This window comes from Periplaneta americana, chromosome 5 (genome assembly GCF_040183065.1).
Source record: "Periplaneta americana isolate PAMFEO1 chromosome 5, P.americana_PAMFEO1_priV1, whole genome shotgun sequence".
NCBI lineage: Eukaryota > Metazoa > Arthropoda > Insecta > Blattodea > Blattidae > Periplaneta > Periplaneta americana.
In genome coordinates this window covers 66,837,661-66,858,822 of record NC_091121.1, presented here as the reverse complement: position 1 = coordinate 66,858,822, position 21,162 = coordinate 66,837,661, and the positions used below count along the sequence as shown (strand labels likewise).

At 34.1% G+C, this 21,162-nt stretch overlaps 2 protein-coding genes across 6 annotated transcripts in view; one reads left to right on the top strand and one right to left on the bottom strand.

Annotated features, from left to right (window-relative positions):
- The window catches only part of Eps-15 (Epidermal growth factor receptor pathway substrate clone 15), a 147,886-nt gene that overhangs the window by 60,579 nt on the left and 66,145 nt on the right, over positions 1–21,162 (top strand). For all 5 annotated transcript variants that reach the window (XM_069825957.1, XM_069825960.1, XM_069825958.1 and 2 more), the window contains 2 exons: positions 14,666–14,818; positions 17,415–17,504. In XM_069825957.1, coding sequence (XP_069682058.1) covers positions 14,666–14,818; positions 17,415–17,504 — 243 coding nt within the window. The remainder of the gene's footprint in view (positions 1–14,665; positions 14,819–17,414; positions 17,505–21,162) is intronic.
- Positions 1,029–12,726, bottom strand: LOC138699797 (Ig-like V-type domain-containing protein FAM187A). The gene is made up of 6 exons (XM_069825963.1): positions 12,178–12,726; positions 8,956–9,214; positions 6,427–6,816; positions 5,736–5,920; positions 2,495–2,650; positions 1,029–1,300 (listed from the first exon to the last, which is right to left on the bottom strand). The coding sequence occupies exons 1-6, from the start codon at positions 12,474–12,476 to the stop codon at positions 1,129–1,131; spliced, it is 1,461 nt and encodes a 486-aa protein (XP_069682064.1). The 5' UTR covers positions 12,477–12,726; the 3' UTR covers positions 1,029–1,128.

Here is a 21,162-nt window from a genome sequence, read left to right as displayed (position 1 = left end):
TTCTCTTACCAGTAATATCTTTAGAGAAATTCACACGATAAAGTAGGGAAATTCTTTATAAAACTACATACAAGTTACAAGTATTGTTTAGAACTTTCTCCTTTGCTGACAAAACACAGAAGGCACGACATCTTGAAAGTTTATTAATTGTGTTTATTATTAATTGTCATTATTGAGTGTAATTAGTTATCACTGCCACCGGGTATATACCTATTTGCAGTGTGAATAAATATACATACATACATACATACATACAGTCTACCTGGCGGTATAGCGCTGGCCTTCTATGCCCAAGGTTGCGGGTTCTATCCCGGGCCAGGTCGATGGCATTTAAGTGTGCTTAAATGCGACAGGCTCATGTCAGTAGATTTACTGGCATGTAAAAGAACTCCTGCGGGACAAAATTCCGGCACATTCGGTGACGCTGATATAACCTCGGCAGTTGCGAGCGTCATTAAATAAAACATAACATTAACATTACATACATACATACATACATACATTCATTCATTCATTCATTCATTCGTTATGAGATAAAAACGGAAATAAGAAATAGACTGATAACTGAAAATTGGGGATGATATAATGCATGAATAGTAGACGTTTAAACTGTTGCAGAGGTACCACAAAACTTACTTACAAATTATAGTCATTATATATGGTAAAAAGGTACAAATAGAATAGGGAAAAGCCAGTATTACAGTATACCTATAAAAGGATTTAAAACATTATGTGCCTATATCTTTTCAGCATTGGAAAAAGTCGAGTTTTAACCTTTCGTCCTCAGTACACCATTGCTTTATTTCCTTTTTAAATTTAATTTTTCATTTTCAAATTAATGATACATTAAAAATGAAAGAGGTACTGAAATTGTTTATAACTCTTAGGAAATGCTTCACACTGTAATTGTTTGTATATCTGATAGTAGCCTTATTGATTATTCACTGTAGAAACTTTAAGAATTCATAGTATGCAATGTCCCTTGTTTTTTCATTACATTCTTACCATCAGTATTATGTTTCTCACATTTTACAAACACTTACAGTTCATAAAAGTGTTCTGAGACAAAATAATATACATGGAATTTCAAAGACTATTTATTTATAAATATGTTACTAAAGCCTTACATTACTGCATAAGTATTTTCTTCCGCCCTTTAAATACACGAAAGCATACAATCAGGAATGTTCCAGTAATTAAAGAAAGACCGATGAGCATCACATGATGGTTTAAGCTGAGTTTCACTTCTTTTGTAATCACAAGCCTGACTGTACCAGCCAGTTCTTTCCCTTGCCAGCAGCTGACAAAAAAAGAAAATCAGTTTTACTTATTACTTATTAGTATGAAAGAGAGCAAAAATGTTTTCAGTATATTTAGTAATGGTAGTGATTTTGTCTGAATATGGACTTTCTCATCATGAGATTAGTTGAAGAAGTAACTGTATCTATACACACACATTTATAACAGTCATTACTCGAAATTGTGAATAACAAACTTTTTCATAAATTAAATCTAATTCTCACTGAAGTAAGAAGAATGAATGTTCCAAAAATGCTTAATTTAGAGAAATAAATATTAAGTACTGAAATATTCCTCAAATGATTTCAGAGAATAGTATTGCGATATTTAAAAATTATATAAGTCACTTGGCACAAATTGATATAAAGTTAACCATGCAAAGAATATAATTATTGAGAATGGTATGCATCACGCCACTTTTAACAGATTTCCTTAATGAACATTTGTACAGGCCATCTATTCAGATAGCAGATACACTTAGCAAATTGTGACAATTTATTTAAATCCCTGATATAATATTCTGGGTAAATTCATATGCACGTGTGTGTGGCGTTTGGTTGTAACTTATGTGATCAGTACATTTTCAGATTGTATTAGCAATTAAATATGTAATATTATAAAATATAATTATGATTTTACAGTTCTGATATACAGATTTTCATTATTTTTTTGATACAGTTTTTTTTCTTAATGCAGTCGGTGCATCTAAACTTGTGAACTTAGATGTTTTTTTAATCCAATGCCACCAGGTTGTCTTTTCGACATTTCTGGTCTTCTCTCCTGGCCGTGGCTTAATTGTAACCCACTTCTGAGGTTGGGGCGCCTGGAAGGCGGAGTTACATTACCCTGATGATGTGATAGGATGATTATGATAATGTAGTGCCAGGAGAGGTCTTAAATCTAAACTTAACCTAAATTCCAGACCATGGACGAACACAGGAATAATCCCCATTAAGGAAAAATTCCTGTGCTCTAACCGGGAATCGAACCCGGGACCTCATGAACTATAGCCAGAAGCTCTGACCACTAGACCATGAGGCTGGTCGTGAACTTAAATGTAGGATTATGATTAAAATCTTTAGGAATATATGAATATTCGTGAAAGATAGTTTTAAGGCTACAAGAGATTACTAGATCCAGTAATGCATATGTATGTACCTCCCTATTCCCTGGAACATATTTGGAGTGTAAATACCTGTATATATTGGAATCTGTTGGTCTTGGTTTCTTCAGATTAATGTGGTCTTTCATATCAATATAAATTCTACCTCCTGATTGTTTCTCAATCAAAATAGGGTTGATGTTCTTTGTTCCAATTTGCCATTGTACAGGTGTATCAGTATTTAAATTTCTGTAATAAAGTATTAGCCTACATAACCTAATTATAGATTTTACTACAGTAAAAGTTCTTTATAAAGAATCTCACTATATACAAGATGATTCGTAATTATTGTACACAGTAAAGGGTGCAGCACATTCTACACTGAAAAAGAAACGCGAAGGCTCTTAATTTCTCTCCAGAACTGATTTGTTATTGAGAAACTGACAGAGACAGGTTGTAGAATGTTTTATTGCCATTACATCTTATAATGTTTGATTGATCTGAATTGTGGAACATTGCACGTTCACAGGATATGTTCGACTTGTCTACCATTGCACTCACAATACAGTTCAGCCCACATGCACCATGATTGTTGTGTTCAGTCTCCTTCTTGTGGTCCCACACTCGGAAGTCTCAGGATTTGAGATCAGGCAATTGAGTCAGCCATGGAACAGGCCTGTTGCATCTATTCCATCATTGGCAAAGATAGTATTCAACCAGATTGTCTCACTGAACAGGAGTAATGTGGAGGAGTGTTCCATCATGAAGAAGTGACATGTTCAGCTGCTTGCCAACAGAATGTCTTCCAGTGGTTGAAGGAGAGCGGTCTGCAGAAAGTGTAGGTAGAGTCACCTGTTAGTAGTGCAGGCAATTCATATGGTCCATGACATCTGCCCACATGTAGATGGAAATTTAATTTTGCCTATGGACTTTTAGAATGGTTTGTGGATTTCGTCAATGCAGATGCCCTGGTTTCTGGTAAATGTTACTTCATCCATTATCAGTACTTTGCTGAGGAATTTTGGATCTGCAGGAAGGTGATGCGGTAGCCACTCACAGAATGTCCTATGGCATTCCAAATTCCTGCATTCATTTTCTACATAGATTGGAAATGGATGGGGTACATTGATTGGTCATGTACTATTCTTCACATGGACAACTTGACATGTGAAGGCATGTGGCTAGTCGCCATGCACTTGTACCCTGTGAATACTCCACAGAATTCAGAATTGCCTTTTCCACTGCAATGGTCCCACAGCATTGCAGCCTACTGCCAGTGCCATCAAAGGTGCAAAGTGACTGGCTTCCCATAGACAATGATCCAGTGACATAAATATCCTTAGGTTTTGGTGTCATCAGACAGAAAAACGTGCAGTGTTCATGTAAGCAGCAACAGTGGAATTTTATCATTCCTGTCCATAAATCAGAATCATATCACGTTAATTCTTCATTTGAGTTCTTCATTCGAGTATGGCTTCCCACTGTATCGACAATGTTTATACACACAGCAAGTGAATAAGTGTTGTGTTGTGTAATACACACCAAATGATCATGACTGCCATTAATACCCGCTACCCCACAATATTATCGTATCTCTATAATGAAGCAGTTCCAGAAATATGTTATTTATGAGTCTCCCCCCCCCCCCCCACAGTTTACAATCTGCTGCACCCCTCTGTTGTATACAATTACGATCATTCTGTATGTAGCTTTAGACATAGCAAAAATTATTTTATTAATTTTTTTTTTAACAATTCTCTTTTCTTTTTTCCTCTGTGTATGATTTATTTTCATGAACTATTCAGTATTAAATGAAGTATGCAATGAACGGAAAAATAACATAATTTTATTGGGATTTGTTATGCAGAAACTTTTAGTACAGCTATTTCCAACAAAATTCACTCGTTTATTTTCCAATATATTTTATTTATTATATAGTGTGTCTGGCTTGAACATATAATAAAACAGAAATTTATTACTCGAAAACTAATAAAATTAAGATATTTTCATATGGGTTTTCCTACATAAACAGCAACTCAAAATGTTTGGTGCGCATGGGTTGCATGACATCATAATGTTTACTCATATGCATAACTACATTGGAAATAATGCAGTGTCAGTAGCAATATGGACTCCAAATCATTATGTGGCGTCATTATTGAGCAAGACTGTGCATCATGTCATTATGCAAATGAAGTCAGAGATTTTCTGGACCATAACTTTCCTGGAACCTGAATTGGGAAGGGTGCTCATCGAATTGCCTGGCCACCTAGATCGCTGGACCTAATTCCACTTGATTTTTTTTCTTCTGGGGTTTTGTCATGACTAAAGTGTACCAGACAACAGTATGTAATCTTCCAGATCTATGCTGTAGCATTTATGCAGCTGTCGAAAGTGTTACGCCTGTAATATTGTCAAACACATGGGTGGAGATTGAGTATAGGTTGGACATCTGTCATGTCACTAATGGTGCTCATATCGAGGTGCTGTGAAAAACATGTTTTGTAGAAAACATTTTGAGTTGCTGTTTATGTAGGAAAACTCATATGGAAATATCTTAATTAGTTTTCGAATAATAAATTTTTATTTTATTGAAGCAGGATACACTATATATTATCCAGAAACAGAAGTGACTCTGTTAATAGATTAATCATCTGCAGACACAACGTGTGTTTGGTCTCGGACAGATATTGTTCCTTTTTGGGCTCATTTAGTCTTGCATTAAACGAATACCAGAGCTCTTCCTAGGAGAGACTGAGACAGTTTATCTTCTTTTATGAAATTCAGGATTTCTGTCCCCATTCCTTGTGAGTCTTAATAGTTTATATTTAGGACAGTCTTACCTTCACTTGAAATAACATTTGTAATGCTACTTCTAGTGCACGCATTGTATTCTTCACCTGACATAATTAGGAACATTAAATCCAGACGTTTGAGATGGGCAGGGCATGTAGCACGTATGGGCGAATCCAGAAATGCATATAGAGTGTTAGTTGGGAGACCGGAGGGAAAAAGACCTTTAGGGAGGCCGAGACGTAGATGGGAGGATAATATTAAAATGGATTTGAGGGAGGTGGGGTATGATGATAGAGACTGGATTAATCTTGCACAGGATAGGGACCGCTGGCGGGCTTATGTGAGGGCGGCAATGAACCTTCGGGTTCCTTAAAAGCCATTTGTAAGTAAGTAAATGCTACTTCTAGATTTAAAATAGTTCAGTGAGTTCAGCGTAAATGCTTGTAATATATTGTACGTGTTGACTCAAGTAAATTTGTAGTTGGCTTAAATTGCGGAATGATTTGAGTTCTGTATTGTATCATGCAAATTTACTTACCCAGGACATTTTATAATTATTTTATATGTACTAGTGTCTTCATATATTGTTGTTCTCTCAACTGACGGAGGTATGGGAGGGATTCCTTGCAAAGATGAATATATTCCCTCAGAATTGTTTGCAGTTTCAACAACTTTACCTTTTTCATCCACTATTTGAAATACAGATTCTTGTGTGCAGGGTTCCTGGAAGCAGTAAGCATTAGTTTTTACTTTTATTATGTTTGTGTCACTTGGATTGAGAAAATGATGTTTAGTGTAGACAGAAGTGAGATTTTTCATCTCGCCATCATTTCAAAAATGATGTTCACTTCATCTGCAATAAAATTCAGTACCCATTCTTTCCATGAATAAAAGATGGTCAGAGCATAATGCTGACTACAAATTCTCCTTCTAGTGCCGAGGTTCAGAGAGCATGGTAGTTCTGTCTCTCTGCCTCCTACATGCCTCATTGGTGTATGCATGGTCACTTGTCTGAAATTTTATTCAACGCTTCTTTACATTTCATTTAGAGGATTGAAAGTGCATTGGTTTTTAAGAGATGTTTCAGAAGCTTCAATAGCTTGTATTGAATGCCAATATTGAAAATAGCTGGTAAATGGCATTACATTTTAATAGTATAAATTTGAATGATATAAAATACTTTGTGTTTTCTCTTTTATGTGTGAAAAAATTAATGTTAAGAAACTTACCTTGCAAAAAGCCATCATAATTTCACTTTTTCTTTTCTGTATTTGTGGTATTGATTGCAACTCCGGTACCAGTGAAGATCGGCATGGAATTCCTTTCTTAAATAATGCCAGTAATTTCATAACTCCACTTTCTAAAACTTTTGTGTTATTTGAATTTAAATTTTTTGTTTCGTTTGTATTATTTGTTATGCCAGTCGGCAATTTTTCTGTTGTGTTCACTTCTTGAAGGAATTTCACAGTACATATCCCAAATCGTACTCTCTTACCAACCTCACCACACTTGCTGCATGGAGACCATGGTTCCCAAGCTGTAAATACTTCTAAATTGTGGCCAGGCACATTTTCGGAGGGCTGACTGTGGTGTGCTTTCGGAGCAGTATGTGGTCTTACCTGTTATAAATATAAATTTCAATTGGACTTTAATTTACTCTTTTTCTTCTTCAGCATGGCCTTACATTGGAATACCTAACAGCAACACATAGACTGTCTGAAGTTTTCATTTCGTCATTCTACTTCATTACAGTTGATAATAATTACATAAACTTTACAAATATTGTATAGTCGGATTTTATATGTTTCATAACATTAATGAATTGTTTGTTCCATATATTATTTTTACTATTAAATTTATAACTATTATAGTGCTCTGTGTAGTACACCAATAGTCTTATGGCTAATCTATTGGCTTTCTGCAATGGAGACACGGTTTAAATAATGGCAAATCCAAGTGTAATTTGTGGATAGCAAAGACAGTGTTCGGACATATTTTCTCAGTGTACCTCCACTTCGTATCCTGTCATTGCTTTATTTTATCCATTCACTACCATCTACAAAGTGAAATAGAAGGTTAAAAATCTTACTGCCACTATAATGGAACTGTCAGTAGTAGATGCAAGATTTAGTGTGTGTGTGTGTGTGTGTGTGTGTGTGTGGGGGGGGGGGGGAATAGAGTATAATGTTAGTCCCTACCCATCTAATCTTTTTCCACCTCTCCCTCTTTCTCCCTTTGTTCCACCACTCTCCCATTCTCTCTCTCCTTTTTCGCAGCTCCCTCCTCTTGCCCTCTCCCTATCTCACCTCTTCCTTCCTCTTTCTTCCCCACCCCTTTCTACTTTTTCTTTCCTTCCATGTTCCTGTTTTTCCTTCCCTCCTTCTTCCTTTTTCCATCTCTTCCACACACTATTTCCTATCTCTGTCCTCCATCACCCACTTTTTTCCCTTTCCTCTCTACTCATTCTCCACTGCTCCCTAACAGAAAATCTTGGTCCTCCAGGTTTTGAAAATTTGGCTCGGCATCAGACTGATAACTTAACCCAGTAAGAAAAGATTTGCTACCATCTTCAGCATCATATACCAGTATGGAAAACCTAAACTTTTAAACTGAATGCACTCTACATTGTGGTGTCATTCTAAAGACGTATTGTCGTAAAATAATCATAGATTATGAATTTTTGTTCACATTATGGGTACGTTAACCAATTCTGACTAATAAATTATCAAGAAAATATAATATTTGACAAACGTTTTAACTTATTTGTTGTTTGACATCTACAGGTCATATAATTTATTACATGTTAAAATTTCTGTTTACATAAAACAATTTAGTTTTAAAAAGTGTGCTACATGATGTAATATTATTTTCAATAGTTATTTTGTACATTATTATTTAATACAGACATTATTATGATGTGAGGTGAGAAAAGACAGATTACTGGCGCCTGCTGCCTGCATGGCTGTTAGAAGTGCTGTGTAGATCCTCACTCACCATATTGCATTCACTATAGTCACAAGTTGTGTTACAAAAGTCTTGATTCTTCAAGTGTATAAAGTTAGTGCAAAAAATTGAGTGATTATTGTGTATTTAGGTAATGCCTACCAACAAATTCTCATTGCATGAACGTGTGTGCAATTAATGAACATCGCATTATTGGGTCCTTTTTTTTTTTTTTTTTTTTTTTTTTACAGTTAACACTGAAAGGTATCTCCTCTAGTTAATTATCGACCCCTTCTTTGACGAACTTATATATGCGGAACGATTGTTAGTATATTTCCAATAAGATTCTGCTACTGCTCATACAGCTGTTATGTCAATAAGGGAATTACGGCGTATTTTTGGTACAAGACTAATAGACTAATAAGTAATAATTTGTGGGCTCCACGAAGCCCAGATCTAACACATTTATGGGAAATACTAAAAGGTGGGGTTTATAGGAAAAATCCTCATTCTATAGATGAACTAAGAGACTATATACGATAAGAAATCAATGTGAAACATCAGAGTGTTGTTCATTCATTTATCAGAAGATGTCAGTTGTGTGTGGCGGCAAATGCGGGCTGTTTTCAGCAATGACACTGAGCATGGTAAGTCCAAATTATTGGACATTTATTGTTAGTACTGTTATGTATTGTAGAAGTGCCGAAGAAACGGTTACGTGCTTGTCGGAAACCACACTAGCAGTGGGCCATGAGTCATCTGCCATTTTCTCACCTCACATCATAGTAATGTCTTGTAGCTTAAGTCAGTCTTACCTGGACAGTAGGTTCTGAATCATTAGCCACCTCCAAGAAATATGGTGCCATGACAGTGCCTCCTATTTTGCAGAAGTATTGGCCTGAATTTTCTTGTTGAAGATTATACATGTGAAGAACTTTGTCTTCTGGCGATAATAGTATGTGTTCTCCATATTCTACAAGAGTTGATCCATTAGGAGGAATGGTGTCATAGTACCATGTTACATCATGAATGGTGTTGAGTTCAGCTGGAGAAATGCATACTTTGCAGTCCAACCTAATGATCATAACAAAAATGTTCGATATTTTCTAGTATGCTATATTGAAAGAGTGTTACATTAAATGCTGCCAAAAGGAAGTATACAGTGATCCATTTGAAAGACCATGAAATTATCAGTTCCGTTATTCAGAAGTGTGACGAAACTAGAAATAGTGTTCTCTCATTTTCGATAAATCAGGCAACAAGAAGGGCAGCATTATATTGCAATAAAACGAAAATATACAATTAAAATACAAACAAAGGGAATAAATTGTGAGAAATAAATTCTCCTAATAAACCTCTGCCGACTCCTGAAAAGAAATGCAAGACTAGACCACTTCATACAGGTGACTTAGATGGCTGAAAATTCTGCTGTGGCCACGTGAAAAAACTGGAGATTCTTACAGAAAAACAAATGGAAGATTATTGAGAGCATTATAATTTCTGGAGATGGTTTCAACACTGACAGTGATATTGAGAGTAGCAATGATAGTGATGACAGTGATAATTCTGATGCAAATGACGATCAGATTAATCTCTGTGCATGTAGACCTGGCAACACTACCTTCACCATGAGTTATAGATGAGTAATGTTTTCTACTTAAGTAGTAGCATGCGCAACCTAGGTCTATCCTTGTCTCACTAGTAGACAGTCGTCAAATTTCAGTCAGGGACATATAACTGGTAGTTACACAGTACATATATAGCCTGTGTGAGTATTGTAACGCAAGTAATGAATTAACTTTGCCAGGCAACAAGTACAGAAGAATTATGTGAAATTGTGCCCCAGAGCCTCTCTCCAGCAGCCACCACTGATTATAATGTCACTAGTTCAAGTGTTTTTGCTTGTGTGTGTAAGTGTATAGAATATACAATCACCACAAAAACTTCTCCTTCCCCCATTAATCTCCAGTATAGGGCTGAATTGCAAAGAAAAAGCCCAGTTCTTAATCATTTATATGTGTACAGTCATTGTGAAAGTTCTGTAATTTAAGAAGATTTTTGTCTCTTAAATCTTTGTGTCAACTGCAGTATGAAGTAATTTTTGTTTTACTTATTTGCATTTATTTACCTATAATGTATTATCATCCTCACTATTAGAGTGGATACAGTTCTCACCATTAGCTATGAAGTTAATGAACTTATACTTGGCTAATTTTTAATAGCAATAATTAATATTCTTAGCATTACGTTATTTTGGAAGAAAGTAAGGTTAAAGGTCCCTTGTATTAAATTTACGTCACCTAATTAACTTCAGGCGAAATTTATGTAAAAAAAACGAAATAAATCTATTGTTTGACAGCCTTCACATACATTTCAGAAATTACGAAATTATTAATCTTTTTATTACCTGGAACTTGTGTAAGTATTATGTAGAGACCACAGAATGTCGCCTTTACTTCATAAAAAATTCGCGTTAATAGTACATTATGCAACGAGCCCATAATGGTAGTAATTAAGACGCGAGTATGTTTATGAAACGAGCACAAGCGATTTTCATAATTTTCATACAAGCGTCTTAATTACCATTATAGGCAAGTTTCATACGACTAACTTGAAATTATTCATAAGTATTCATGTTATTCTTATGTGACTGGGGAGCGGAACTGACCCTGTGCAATCTCGTAAATTGTGAGATGTGCGAAAGTATTGATTTTTTCCGAGGAACAAATGTCATTGACCTTGATGTAATCTAGAGAGTAAAATGAACATTAATCTTGATATAACATTGATATTGATTTAGACATTGAAAAACGAGGTGACAAATTGAATTTATTTGAATATGACTTACAATCAACGCTAATTATTATAGTAACAGAACATAACCTTCTGCGACAGTATTGGATTTCCAGCCTCCGTGATGTTTCGCTAGTTGTCTTTCGATTGCATATCCGAGAATAATCTATACTTGTGCTTTCATATTGGTACAATGGCATTTTCTGATTGGTTGAAGAACTGAACTTTAATGAATAGGTGTACTTTAATAAGGTCCATTAAAGGACTGCTACCAGGTGTATAATTACTACATTTCGGCATGGTCGAGCATAAAATATTATATTTGCGTTTTATCACGAATTATAATATTATTGCAACAGTTTCGTATAATTGAGAAAACTGCTTTCCTGTTAATTTTTTACTGGCTTTTTTTATGACCATCAAATGAACTTCAAGGATAAATCGCAATATAGCGAACACCAGTAGGGGAAGTTATCCCCACCCACATGAAATGTGCATTCGACACAACACTCGCCTATCACATAGAGTGTCTGTTGGGCTAGTAGGGGAAAAGTGGAAGGGGTCGTGGGCGGAGCTTCTACTTTCGCTGTATTGCGATTTGTGCACAGTATTTGGATGGATACACTATCTCGTTTCTATCTATCTATCCTCATATTACAAAATTTGCACATTAATGTATTTGTCTCGGAAATGTAAATATCTTTACTCGCAAATTCCTTTGCTTTGGTATGCACTGTAACTGTAGTGGTGTAACCCATTTTCACAACTGAAACTTAGAAAACATTTTTCCCCAAAACTAGGAAATCTTAACACATCTCACCCCTTCCCACTTAAGTATCTGGTAAATGTTACTGAACTTCGAGAATATTTCGTGGAAGGTGTGGGCTGTTAAATCCTTTCGCTAGACAATACAATGCATGTTTTCATTTCTACTTTCCACCTGCCAAGAAAAAATCATACATTATTGGGATAATTTAGTATTTTTTTCTCACAAAAGTGAATTATTTTACTGCAAAATATTTTTCACAGTAAGAATATTGGTATGTTGTTTAGTCAACTGTTTGAACCTCACAAGTGATACCAAGAAGGCACCACTTATGAGGCAACTAGGCCAGGAGATAATAGGGTAGAGTGGCTAGCTCCTTTCCCTATTGTTATATTTTTTAATACGAAGATCTGTAGCTTCTATATATATATATATATATATATATATATATAACTAGAATCTATATTTTTTGCTGTACCTTACAGAGGAGCCTTCAAACACCATAATGGCTTCAGGCATCACAGATTTTTGTGATCCTAGTGATTTAAGTTTCTTTTCCAGGCACGAATAATAATCATCCCATAATTGCCGTATTTCCCATCGAAGTTGAGGATCATTTCCTGGATATTCTAGACTTGACTCCAGAGGAAATTCCGAAATTTGTGATAATGTTTTTCCCTTTAGAAAAGCTTTAAGTTTTTGCTTTAGTTTGGTGAAAAGAAAACTTTCAGAGCAGCATGCTAAAATTAATAAGATGTAGGAAATTGAAAATTGCATTCTGATATGCAGATGTAGAATTTTTACATTCACTCAAAACTAACATCACTTTCTTCTGAATTTGATGAATCTCCAAGACTATTGAAAAATTTAGACTTTGGACGCTTCTTCTTCTTTTTTTTCTTTCTCCACTTTTTGAACTTCTTCTTTATTTTCTTTCTGAGCTTTTTGAATAGGAAACAATCACAATACTTAATTACAATAGCACCCAATAGAAGCAGTAAATAAAATAGGTTTCTCATTATGTAAAGTCAATACATGTTTCTCTGTGATGATGATTTGCGCATTCACTTGTTAAAACAATTGTTGCCATAGAGTTTATTTATATTTAGATCAGCATTTAATAATATCAGTTACACGTGGAAAACACTTATGGATTAGAAGCTGTAATGCTTATTAGTTTGCAAGAGCAGTAAAAACAGGATATGAAGTTCTGTATTTGTGTTGTATAACAATCGTTTTATGTTTTTTCTTAGACTGAAGATACAGTGATTAAGTGCATTCTTATCAGAAACTCTTAAGTATAATTTGATAATTAATAAGACACTGCATGCTGCAAGGAAGTTCACATTTTTTCAGAGTTAATCTGTTGATAGCATTGCAGATCTGAGAATACATTTTGGTGCAAGGATAATTTCTTTAACATGTTTCATAATTACTATTGTATTCAAATATCCAAAAAGTTAAAATATAATTTGGTCCAGGGAGCATGCGTTTTTGGTACAAGGTTAATTCATTTAACATGTTTCTAAATTAGTCTTTAATACACTTTTTAATAAATCACTCCAAACAAAAGTGAATATAGCATAGATTATCTACGAAGATACATTTTTGTGTTGGACATATTGTGGATATTTTTTTTACGTAAATACATGCAAATGAAAATAAAATGGCACATAAACATTATTTGAAGAAATGCAGGAAACAAACATGAATAATATTCATTATTCTTAATGATAGTGGAATAGAAATAACATTAAAATATATAATTATAAAATATAAATTACACACTTGTGGACATATAATAAACAATAAGTAAAACATATAAATAATAAAAAATATGCACCTTATGGAATAATTCTTATTAAAAGAAGGGTAAATATTGTGATATAAAAAAATCAATTTCGAAAATTTACTAAATATTAATTTACTTGGAAAAAATAAAATAAATAGTAATTTATTTTAAATCAATTCTATTTTTAATGACAAGGTAAGCCTATAGTGCAACTGTAAAAAAAATAGATTTCGAGATTGATGTCTAATGGTGAAAATGTGTTTGGTCATGATGCCTGGTTGACCTCCTGTCCGTTTTTTTTTCAAAACTATTGCAATTGAATTTTATTCATATTCACTATCTATTTGGTAATGATTCACGTAAAATATAGTAACATTTGGTAAATATTTAATATCTATATTAAAATCAAGAGTACAGACTGGCATTGGACTCTAAATCGATTCTAACAATTTATTATTATTATTATTATTATTATTATTATTATTATTATTATTACTATTATTATTGTTATCATTTTGTTTCTTGTACCAGGAAGGAAATGGAATTTTGCAAAAACATGATGATGATGATGATGATGATGATGATGATGATGATGATGATGATGATGACGATGACGACGACGACGACGACGACGACGATGATGATGATGATGTACCACCACCACCACCACCACTATTAGGTTTCCCCAATTCTTAAGGCGAATCTTCAAGACTCATTTCACCGAAATGAAATTAATGAAACTACTATAACACCACTACCATGACTACTATGATCACACTATTACTCCCACTATCATTAGCACCGTCACAATCATCACATCACCACCATTACTGCCAACATAACCACCGCTATTGCTGTACTGGTATTAAATGTAGATGACATTGTCACTTATTAGAAAGTCGAGAAATATTACTTCACATAAGGAATATTGTCATTATTTTCTTTTCATGTATTAATATTATTTTACTACTGCATAGTGTAAACAAATGTCAGTGAAAAAGTGATCAAGTGTATATAAGTTTTGATTATTACCATAACTTTTTTTACCTGTCTTGATCAAAATCATTACACATGTTTAATCAATATTTAAAATATAGTACTACTACAGTTACAATTTATGTTCCATTTAAAATATATTTCACTATGTCAATATGTGTTTCTTTTCTCCCATTAGGAAAACAACAATGCTCCATACTCAAATCCAGAATTGGACATGATTACCAAAGATATTGAAGAACTAGCGAAAGAAAAGCACATACTAGAGACTGACATAGCACAGAAAGAAGCTGATATTAAAATAAAGAATGGGGAAATTAAAAGTTTACAGGTAAGTTGGTCATTATTTGTTTCTTTTTATGTATGATTCTGTGTCCATTTTAGAACTGATAATACACGGACCTCTGGTTTATTTGTCAGGAATTTGACTTGTGAAGTACGGTAATTATTTTCTTATTTAAGTATAGTAGATGAAAAATGTACTATAACAGGATGCTTCATATCAAAAGGAAATGACGGGTGGGAGAACCAGGTTTTCTCTGTATGACAACAGTTTCCTCTGCTATCTGGAGAGGAACTATTAATTAATGCTGTAGTGAGCTTTGTCTTACATAGAGAGTGACAGTATGTGACAACACACGTTTACTTCAGCTATTTTTAACATGCATTGTATGCGAAAATTATTTGTTTGTGTCATGCCTTCACTGAAGACTAAGGTGAAGATTTTTTAATTATTCAATGATGAAATTAAATTAATTTTTTTTTTTTTTAAATAGATTAAAAGTAATATTACTTCATTTCATTTTTAAATAACATATATGAAATAATTTTGAATAGGAATTGTTTGTCTATATTTTGTGATTTATTATTAACCGAAATGTTCGTCCAGATAAAAAAAGTTCTTCTTGATATGTTTAAAATTTTTCTAAAAATTGTCCTCCTTTTCTACAAATAGCTCTATATTCAGTTGTTTGTTGGGCATTGGAAACTATTCCAACAGTGAAGTAAATCAATTAAAATTAGCCTAATATGAGTATATAAATTAACTCGCAGATAAAGTGAAGGAAGAAGAAGTTAGTGATAAGTATACCTAGGGTATAGTAATTGAATATCTTCAATATTAGAAACTGATTTTAATAACAATAATTTTGCGTGAAGAAATGAGTGAAGTAAAAATTTATGTTCAATTATAGCACAGTTTGTAAAAGTTTTTTTCACCCCCCCCCCCCTTCTCCAGTAATACAGGATGGAAGGTAATTGTAGGATGTGATTTCTTAAAATATAGCGAACGAAAAAGTCTAATACCAATTTGCTCGTTTTTGGGAGGTTTTTAAAGAAATAATATTTTATGCTGACATTTCGATCACGAATTTTACGAATATTGTTTAAAATACAGTTTAATTTCTTGTATAACAACGAATAGAACTTTTGTTATGTTCACGTTGCAGCAGTATTTTAATTAGAAAATTCACAGATTTCGAATTAATCGATTGAAGAAACATTGGAAACAGTGATTGTCGAGCATGTACAGAAGGTCTAAAAATCTGGCATTGCTGTCGAGATGGCAGACGGTTTGCGTAGTACTCGCAACTGATCAGCTGTTGTGATGTTTACATTGCATTAGTGTGCAATTGGACGTACAGCGATACAGCTTAGCTTATTTCAAAACTACGAGATGCCAGAGTTCACAAATCGTGAGTTCTTAGACATGATCCAGGCCGCGGAGAAATTCGGAACAGTGAAGGACTACTGGCCAGAGTTCCTCATAATTGGACTAGAAGGTGTGAAAGCTGCACGCACGCTGATAGTGGACATTTTGAACAGTACCTGTAAGATGTGAGCGGAATGTGGTTTATACTGTTTATTACTCTTTATTTCATTATTAGCGTCCAGAATTAGTGATTCATAAAACAATAAACTGTAGTGTTAATTACGTCTTGTTCAGAAAGTTACAACAGTTTTCTTTTTTCATTAATTGTAACTGAAACTTCAATCCTAAGTGTTTTCACTAATTTGGACATAATTTCCTGATTTTCACGTTATTTCTTGTTATTACGTATTTCTTGCTTAATTAAAATTATTACGCCATACTTAGTATTGAATTGTTAGTGTATTGCATTGGAAGTTAATAATTCTGTATTTATTATTGAACTGCACTCGAACGTGAGCTATTTTGTTCATTCGGGTTATTAATTTACATTTTCTGACATTAAATTATACAAACTAAACAAATAACAGTTACATCCCTATTCGGAGTTCATGTAGGTCAGTTTTGCAAGATACACAGTGAAAGGTAGTTGAACTTAACCCATCCCCTTCAATTTGCTGACCGCATGGGGTATAGGGTACTACTTATGCGGCGTTGAGACATCTTGCAATTGCTGTCAGCGCTTTCGAAACACTTGTAATTATCTCACTATCCGTAAGTCCTATAATTTGTTTTATTTGACAAAACTTACTCTAAATAATGAGATCTATGGCTCCTGTCAATTAATGTACTAACTTACCTTCCACCCTGTATAGTACTTTAATACTATTAATTAATTTTAATTTTGCTTTATATGTTAGCAAAATGATTCTCTTTGAAAGTTTTATTTGTACAAACATCTTAAATTTGCTATTCATAAATTTTTATAAATATATGATTACATCTACAACAGCAGTCAAAATAAATACGTTATATACAGCATTTCTCGTTTTTTGAAAGCTGTTCCTTTTACTCGACTCCACAACAAGGAACTTCAGTCTAAATGAAGAAGAAGATATGCATTATTTAATTTTTGTTACATTCTGTATACTGGATGAATTTAATAGTTTGCAATGAGCATAATTTTGAACGTGATATCTATGACAAGTTTTGCACTCAGAATAAGGAATTATATACAGGATGTGTAGAATGAAAATAAATATTTTTTTCTTATCTATAGAGTGAACTTGACACACTGGCAGCTACTTTGAAGCAGCTGGAAAATCAGAAGGGAGAAGCACAGAAACGCTTGAATGATCTCAAAGGACAGGTAACATAGTGGTCACAAGCAGCATGACTCTGAAGCGTAACATGACAGTTACTGCTTAGCATGTATTGCCTGGCATTATGTTAATGTTTGAAATTGCCTGTTAAAAACAGCATGTGCACCATTTTTCATATAATAAGGTGTCCGTTATAATCAGTATCTTGTCTTTTGTTGTAGTATGTGAAACATTTGTTGCACTTCATTTTAACAAATAATAGATATGATAGGGAAGTATATCTTTTAAATATAATGTGTAAATTATAATAAGATATAATATGCGAATTCAGGTCTGATTGTAAATCTTCTTAAGATTGATCTGTCTGTACCACTTCAAGTTTTTTGTATGGCTTTAGAAATGAATACAGTTAATTAAGAAGAATTTTATTAACTTTAAGTGTTTTCGTTTTATGTTAGTATACTGTGCTAGAAATGGCAACTTCTGTCGGAGTTTCTCAAATATTTATCTTAATGAGAAAGATATAATTGTATTGAGAAAAAAAATCGACTTCTTCTCATTTAGTAAAACAGTATAAATATAAATTTAAAATAATTTTGTTACAAATGTTGTACAGGAGTGTGAATTCTGGAATAATATTTTTGAATATCTCATCTTGTTTCGTTATACCACATGATTCAAGTGTTGGCACTAACTTTAGAAATTCCTTGAATTTCTTGCTGCATGGAATGTGCTCCATAGAATCCCGTGTTTTCAGTCTCCTGGAATGATGTGCAATAGTTTTCCTATTGCTTTCCACACTAGTGAGAAGAATATGAATACAGAGAAATTGTGGAATGATGGCAAAAGGAAATGGGAGTAATATGAGAAAAGCTGCCGAACAATATCTTCAGTTTATTCTTCTTCTTCCCTTCAAGAGTTAGGCCTTATGACATGTTAGGGTCTCACAGTTGAAATCTTCAGTTTTCACTATATAATTCACTTGGACTCTCTGGGTTTTCAGTTCAGGTATCAGTAATTGTGGAAGGCTGTTCAAGTAGAACATACTAATCCTAAGTTCAATGAACAACAATACCATGCAAGATCAATTAAAGGTGATAGAAAGAAGGGACAAGAACATTTTAGTTTTATGGAACAATGCTAAATAACTTAGTTATAAAATATCTTTCATTGATGATGACAAGGATGGTGAATTTGGTGGTGGTGGTGGTGGTGATGATGATGATGATGATGATGATGATGATGATGATGATGATGAATACTAGCAAGAAATTGAACAATTAAATTCTTTGAATTTATAATAAGAAATTTATATGATTTTGCAAGATTATTCAACTAATAAATCTTACATACTGATAAATATTGTGATAAGAAGTATCCCTTAAGTTCGTAACAAAGTCACTAGAACACTCTGTATATACAAAAAAACTTAGGGATTCATCTATTGGAGTTTTTATTGATGACTGTCTCTGTAACGTATGTGAAATTGTTACACTGGTTGTGCATGATAGTACATTATTGCTTATTATAGGGAACGTGTTACATGTTATGTTTTTCCATTGTTTAAGCTTTCTTTTGTGGTGTAGGACAGTGTCGTTGTTCTGGGATTTATATGTAATGTGTCTTTTGAAGGAGCGAAATTTTAATTGTTCAAAATCTATTTGCCTTTCTGGTTCTGATACTTTCAAAATTATATAAAATTAATTCATGGTGTTTTGAATTAAATTAAAACAAGTTGTTTTATAAACTGTCTGTTGTACTAACTAGTCATTCTCAGTGTTTTAACTGTTGCCTCTTGACCTAGGTATCATTTCGGAGTGATAGATTTTTCTGACAAAAAATATCTAAGTAGGCTTCTTTTGTAAGGACATTGAATCAACGGTTCTATGTCACACTAAGTTTGTGGTATGTAAGAGAAACTTCAGACATTCGACAGATAAATGGAGTAAGGAAAATTTGTCGGTCTACTTTCAGATGCAGATTCTGTCACCAAATTGCTGATTAAGGTTCTGTGGTGTCTAATTATAGAAATAATAAATTTATTAAAATTTCTTTGCTTTTGATCACCATTGCTGATCAGTCTATCTTCAGGAATGATGACAATTTAAAAATACGTGCTGTGATTTTAATATATTGTACTACTAATTTAAAATTCCTTCTAAATCATGATATTCATGATTGCAGAATTCAATAACAAGTTTAATTGGCTAACAAATCCAATTCACTTACTTGCAATGTTGTCTATTGATGTTCAGTCAGTTTGTAGGTAGATAGGTGGATGCCATATTGATCCGAAACTAGCACAACCTCGAATACAAAGGGTACTAGGAAAGTTTTGCAATACATGGAAACGGTTGCCGGACACCTCTGTCATTGTGAGGGATGGAAAGGAGGGTGAAAACCGGTCCATTAGACCATAGACTGCGACGTTCACAGTATTTGCTGTCGAACAGTGTCAATGAAAGCATGTTAAAATGTCGGGGTGGTCTAAGGGTGAATATCGTGCAATTATCTGCTACAATTTTGCCTTGAGGAAATGACTCCTATACTGGGGAAGGACTGTCTACATCAGACAACAATATTCCGATGATACAGAGAGTTCCAGAGGGGAAATTTTTAAATTGAAGATGACTCACGTTCTGGGCGATCCTCTGAATTGGTCACCCAAGAAAATATCGAGGCCGTGAGGAAAGCATCGCAGCAGGAGAGGCAGCTGACATACCAGCAGATAGAAGAGACCCTGCATATCCCTGCACCTGCTATTCATTCAGTTCTACACAATCATCTCAATGTTAGAAAGGTTTGTTTTCTTTGGATGCCCCACTCACTTTCAGAGGAACAAAGAACACATCATGTGGAATGGTGTCAGAAAATGTTAAGACAGTTTGAAAATGGAACTTCCCACAACGTGAAGAGCATCGTTACAGATAACGAAACTTGGCTCTATTATTATGACATCCCAACAAAAACCCAGAACAAAGTGTGGTTATTTGAAGATGAGAGTGCTTCTGTGACTGTGAGAAAATTAAGATAAGTGAAGAAGAGGATGATCACAGTGTGCTTCACTACACGGGGTATCGTGACTCGGGTTGTGCAAGAAACTCAGCACACAGTGACTGCCAAGTGGTACAGTGAAACTTGTCTGCCACAAGTCATCCAGACTCTCAAGGGGCTCTGTCCAAGATCATGGCTCAACACTTGGCTCCTGCACCACGACAATGCTTCAGCTCATCGTGCTAATCAAAGGTCATGGCTGACTGCGCTTGATCATCCTCCCTACAATTGTCCTGACTTTGCCCCGAGTGACTTCGGACTCATCCCAGACATGAAGATGAAGCTGAAAGGGTGGCGCTTCACAGCTGATAAGGAGCTTTTGGCAGCATGGGATCAGGAGTATGGAAATCTACCCGGGGAGAAGTGGCAGAGTTGGTTTAGTGACTGGTTTCGACGTATGGGGAAGTGTATTCAGTGTGGGGGAGATTATTTTGAAAAATTATAAAAAGTACACTCTCTCTGCAAAACTTTCCTAGTGACCTTTGTTTAATATGACCCAAGTTTTCAGATGTTCTATATGAAAAAATGAAAATATATCAATATAATATTGTCTGCACTTCGAAATATTGTGGAATGAAAAACTTACAAATTTATGGCTATTTTCAAACACACTTACATGTGTTTAAGTAAATTTAAGGAATGTGTGAAAGC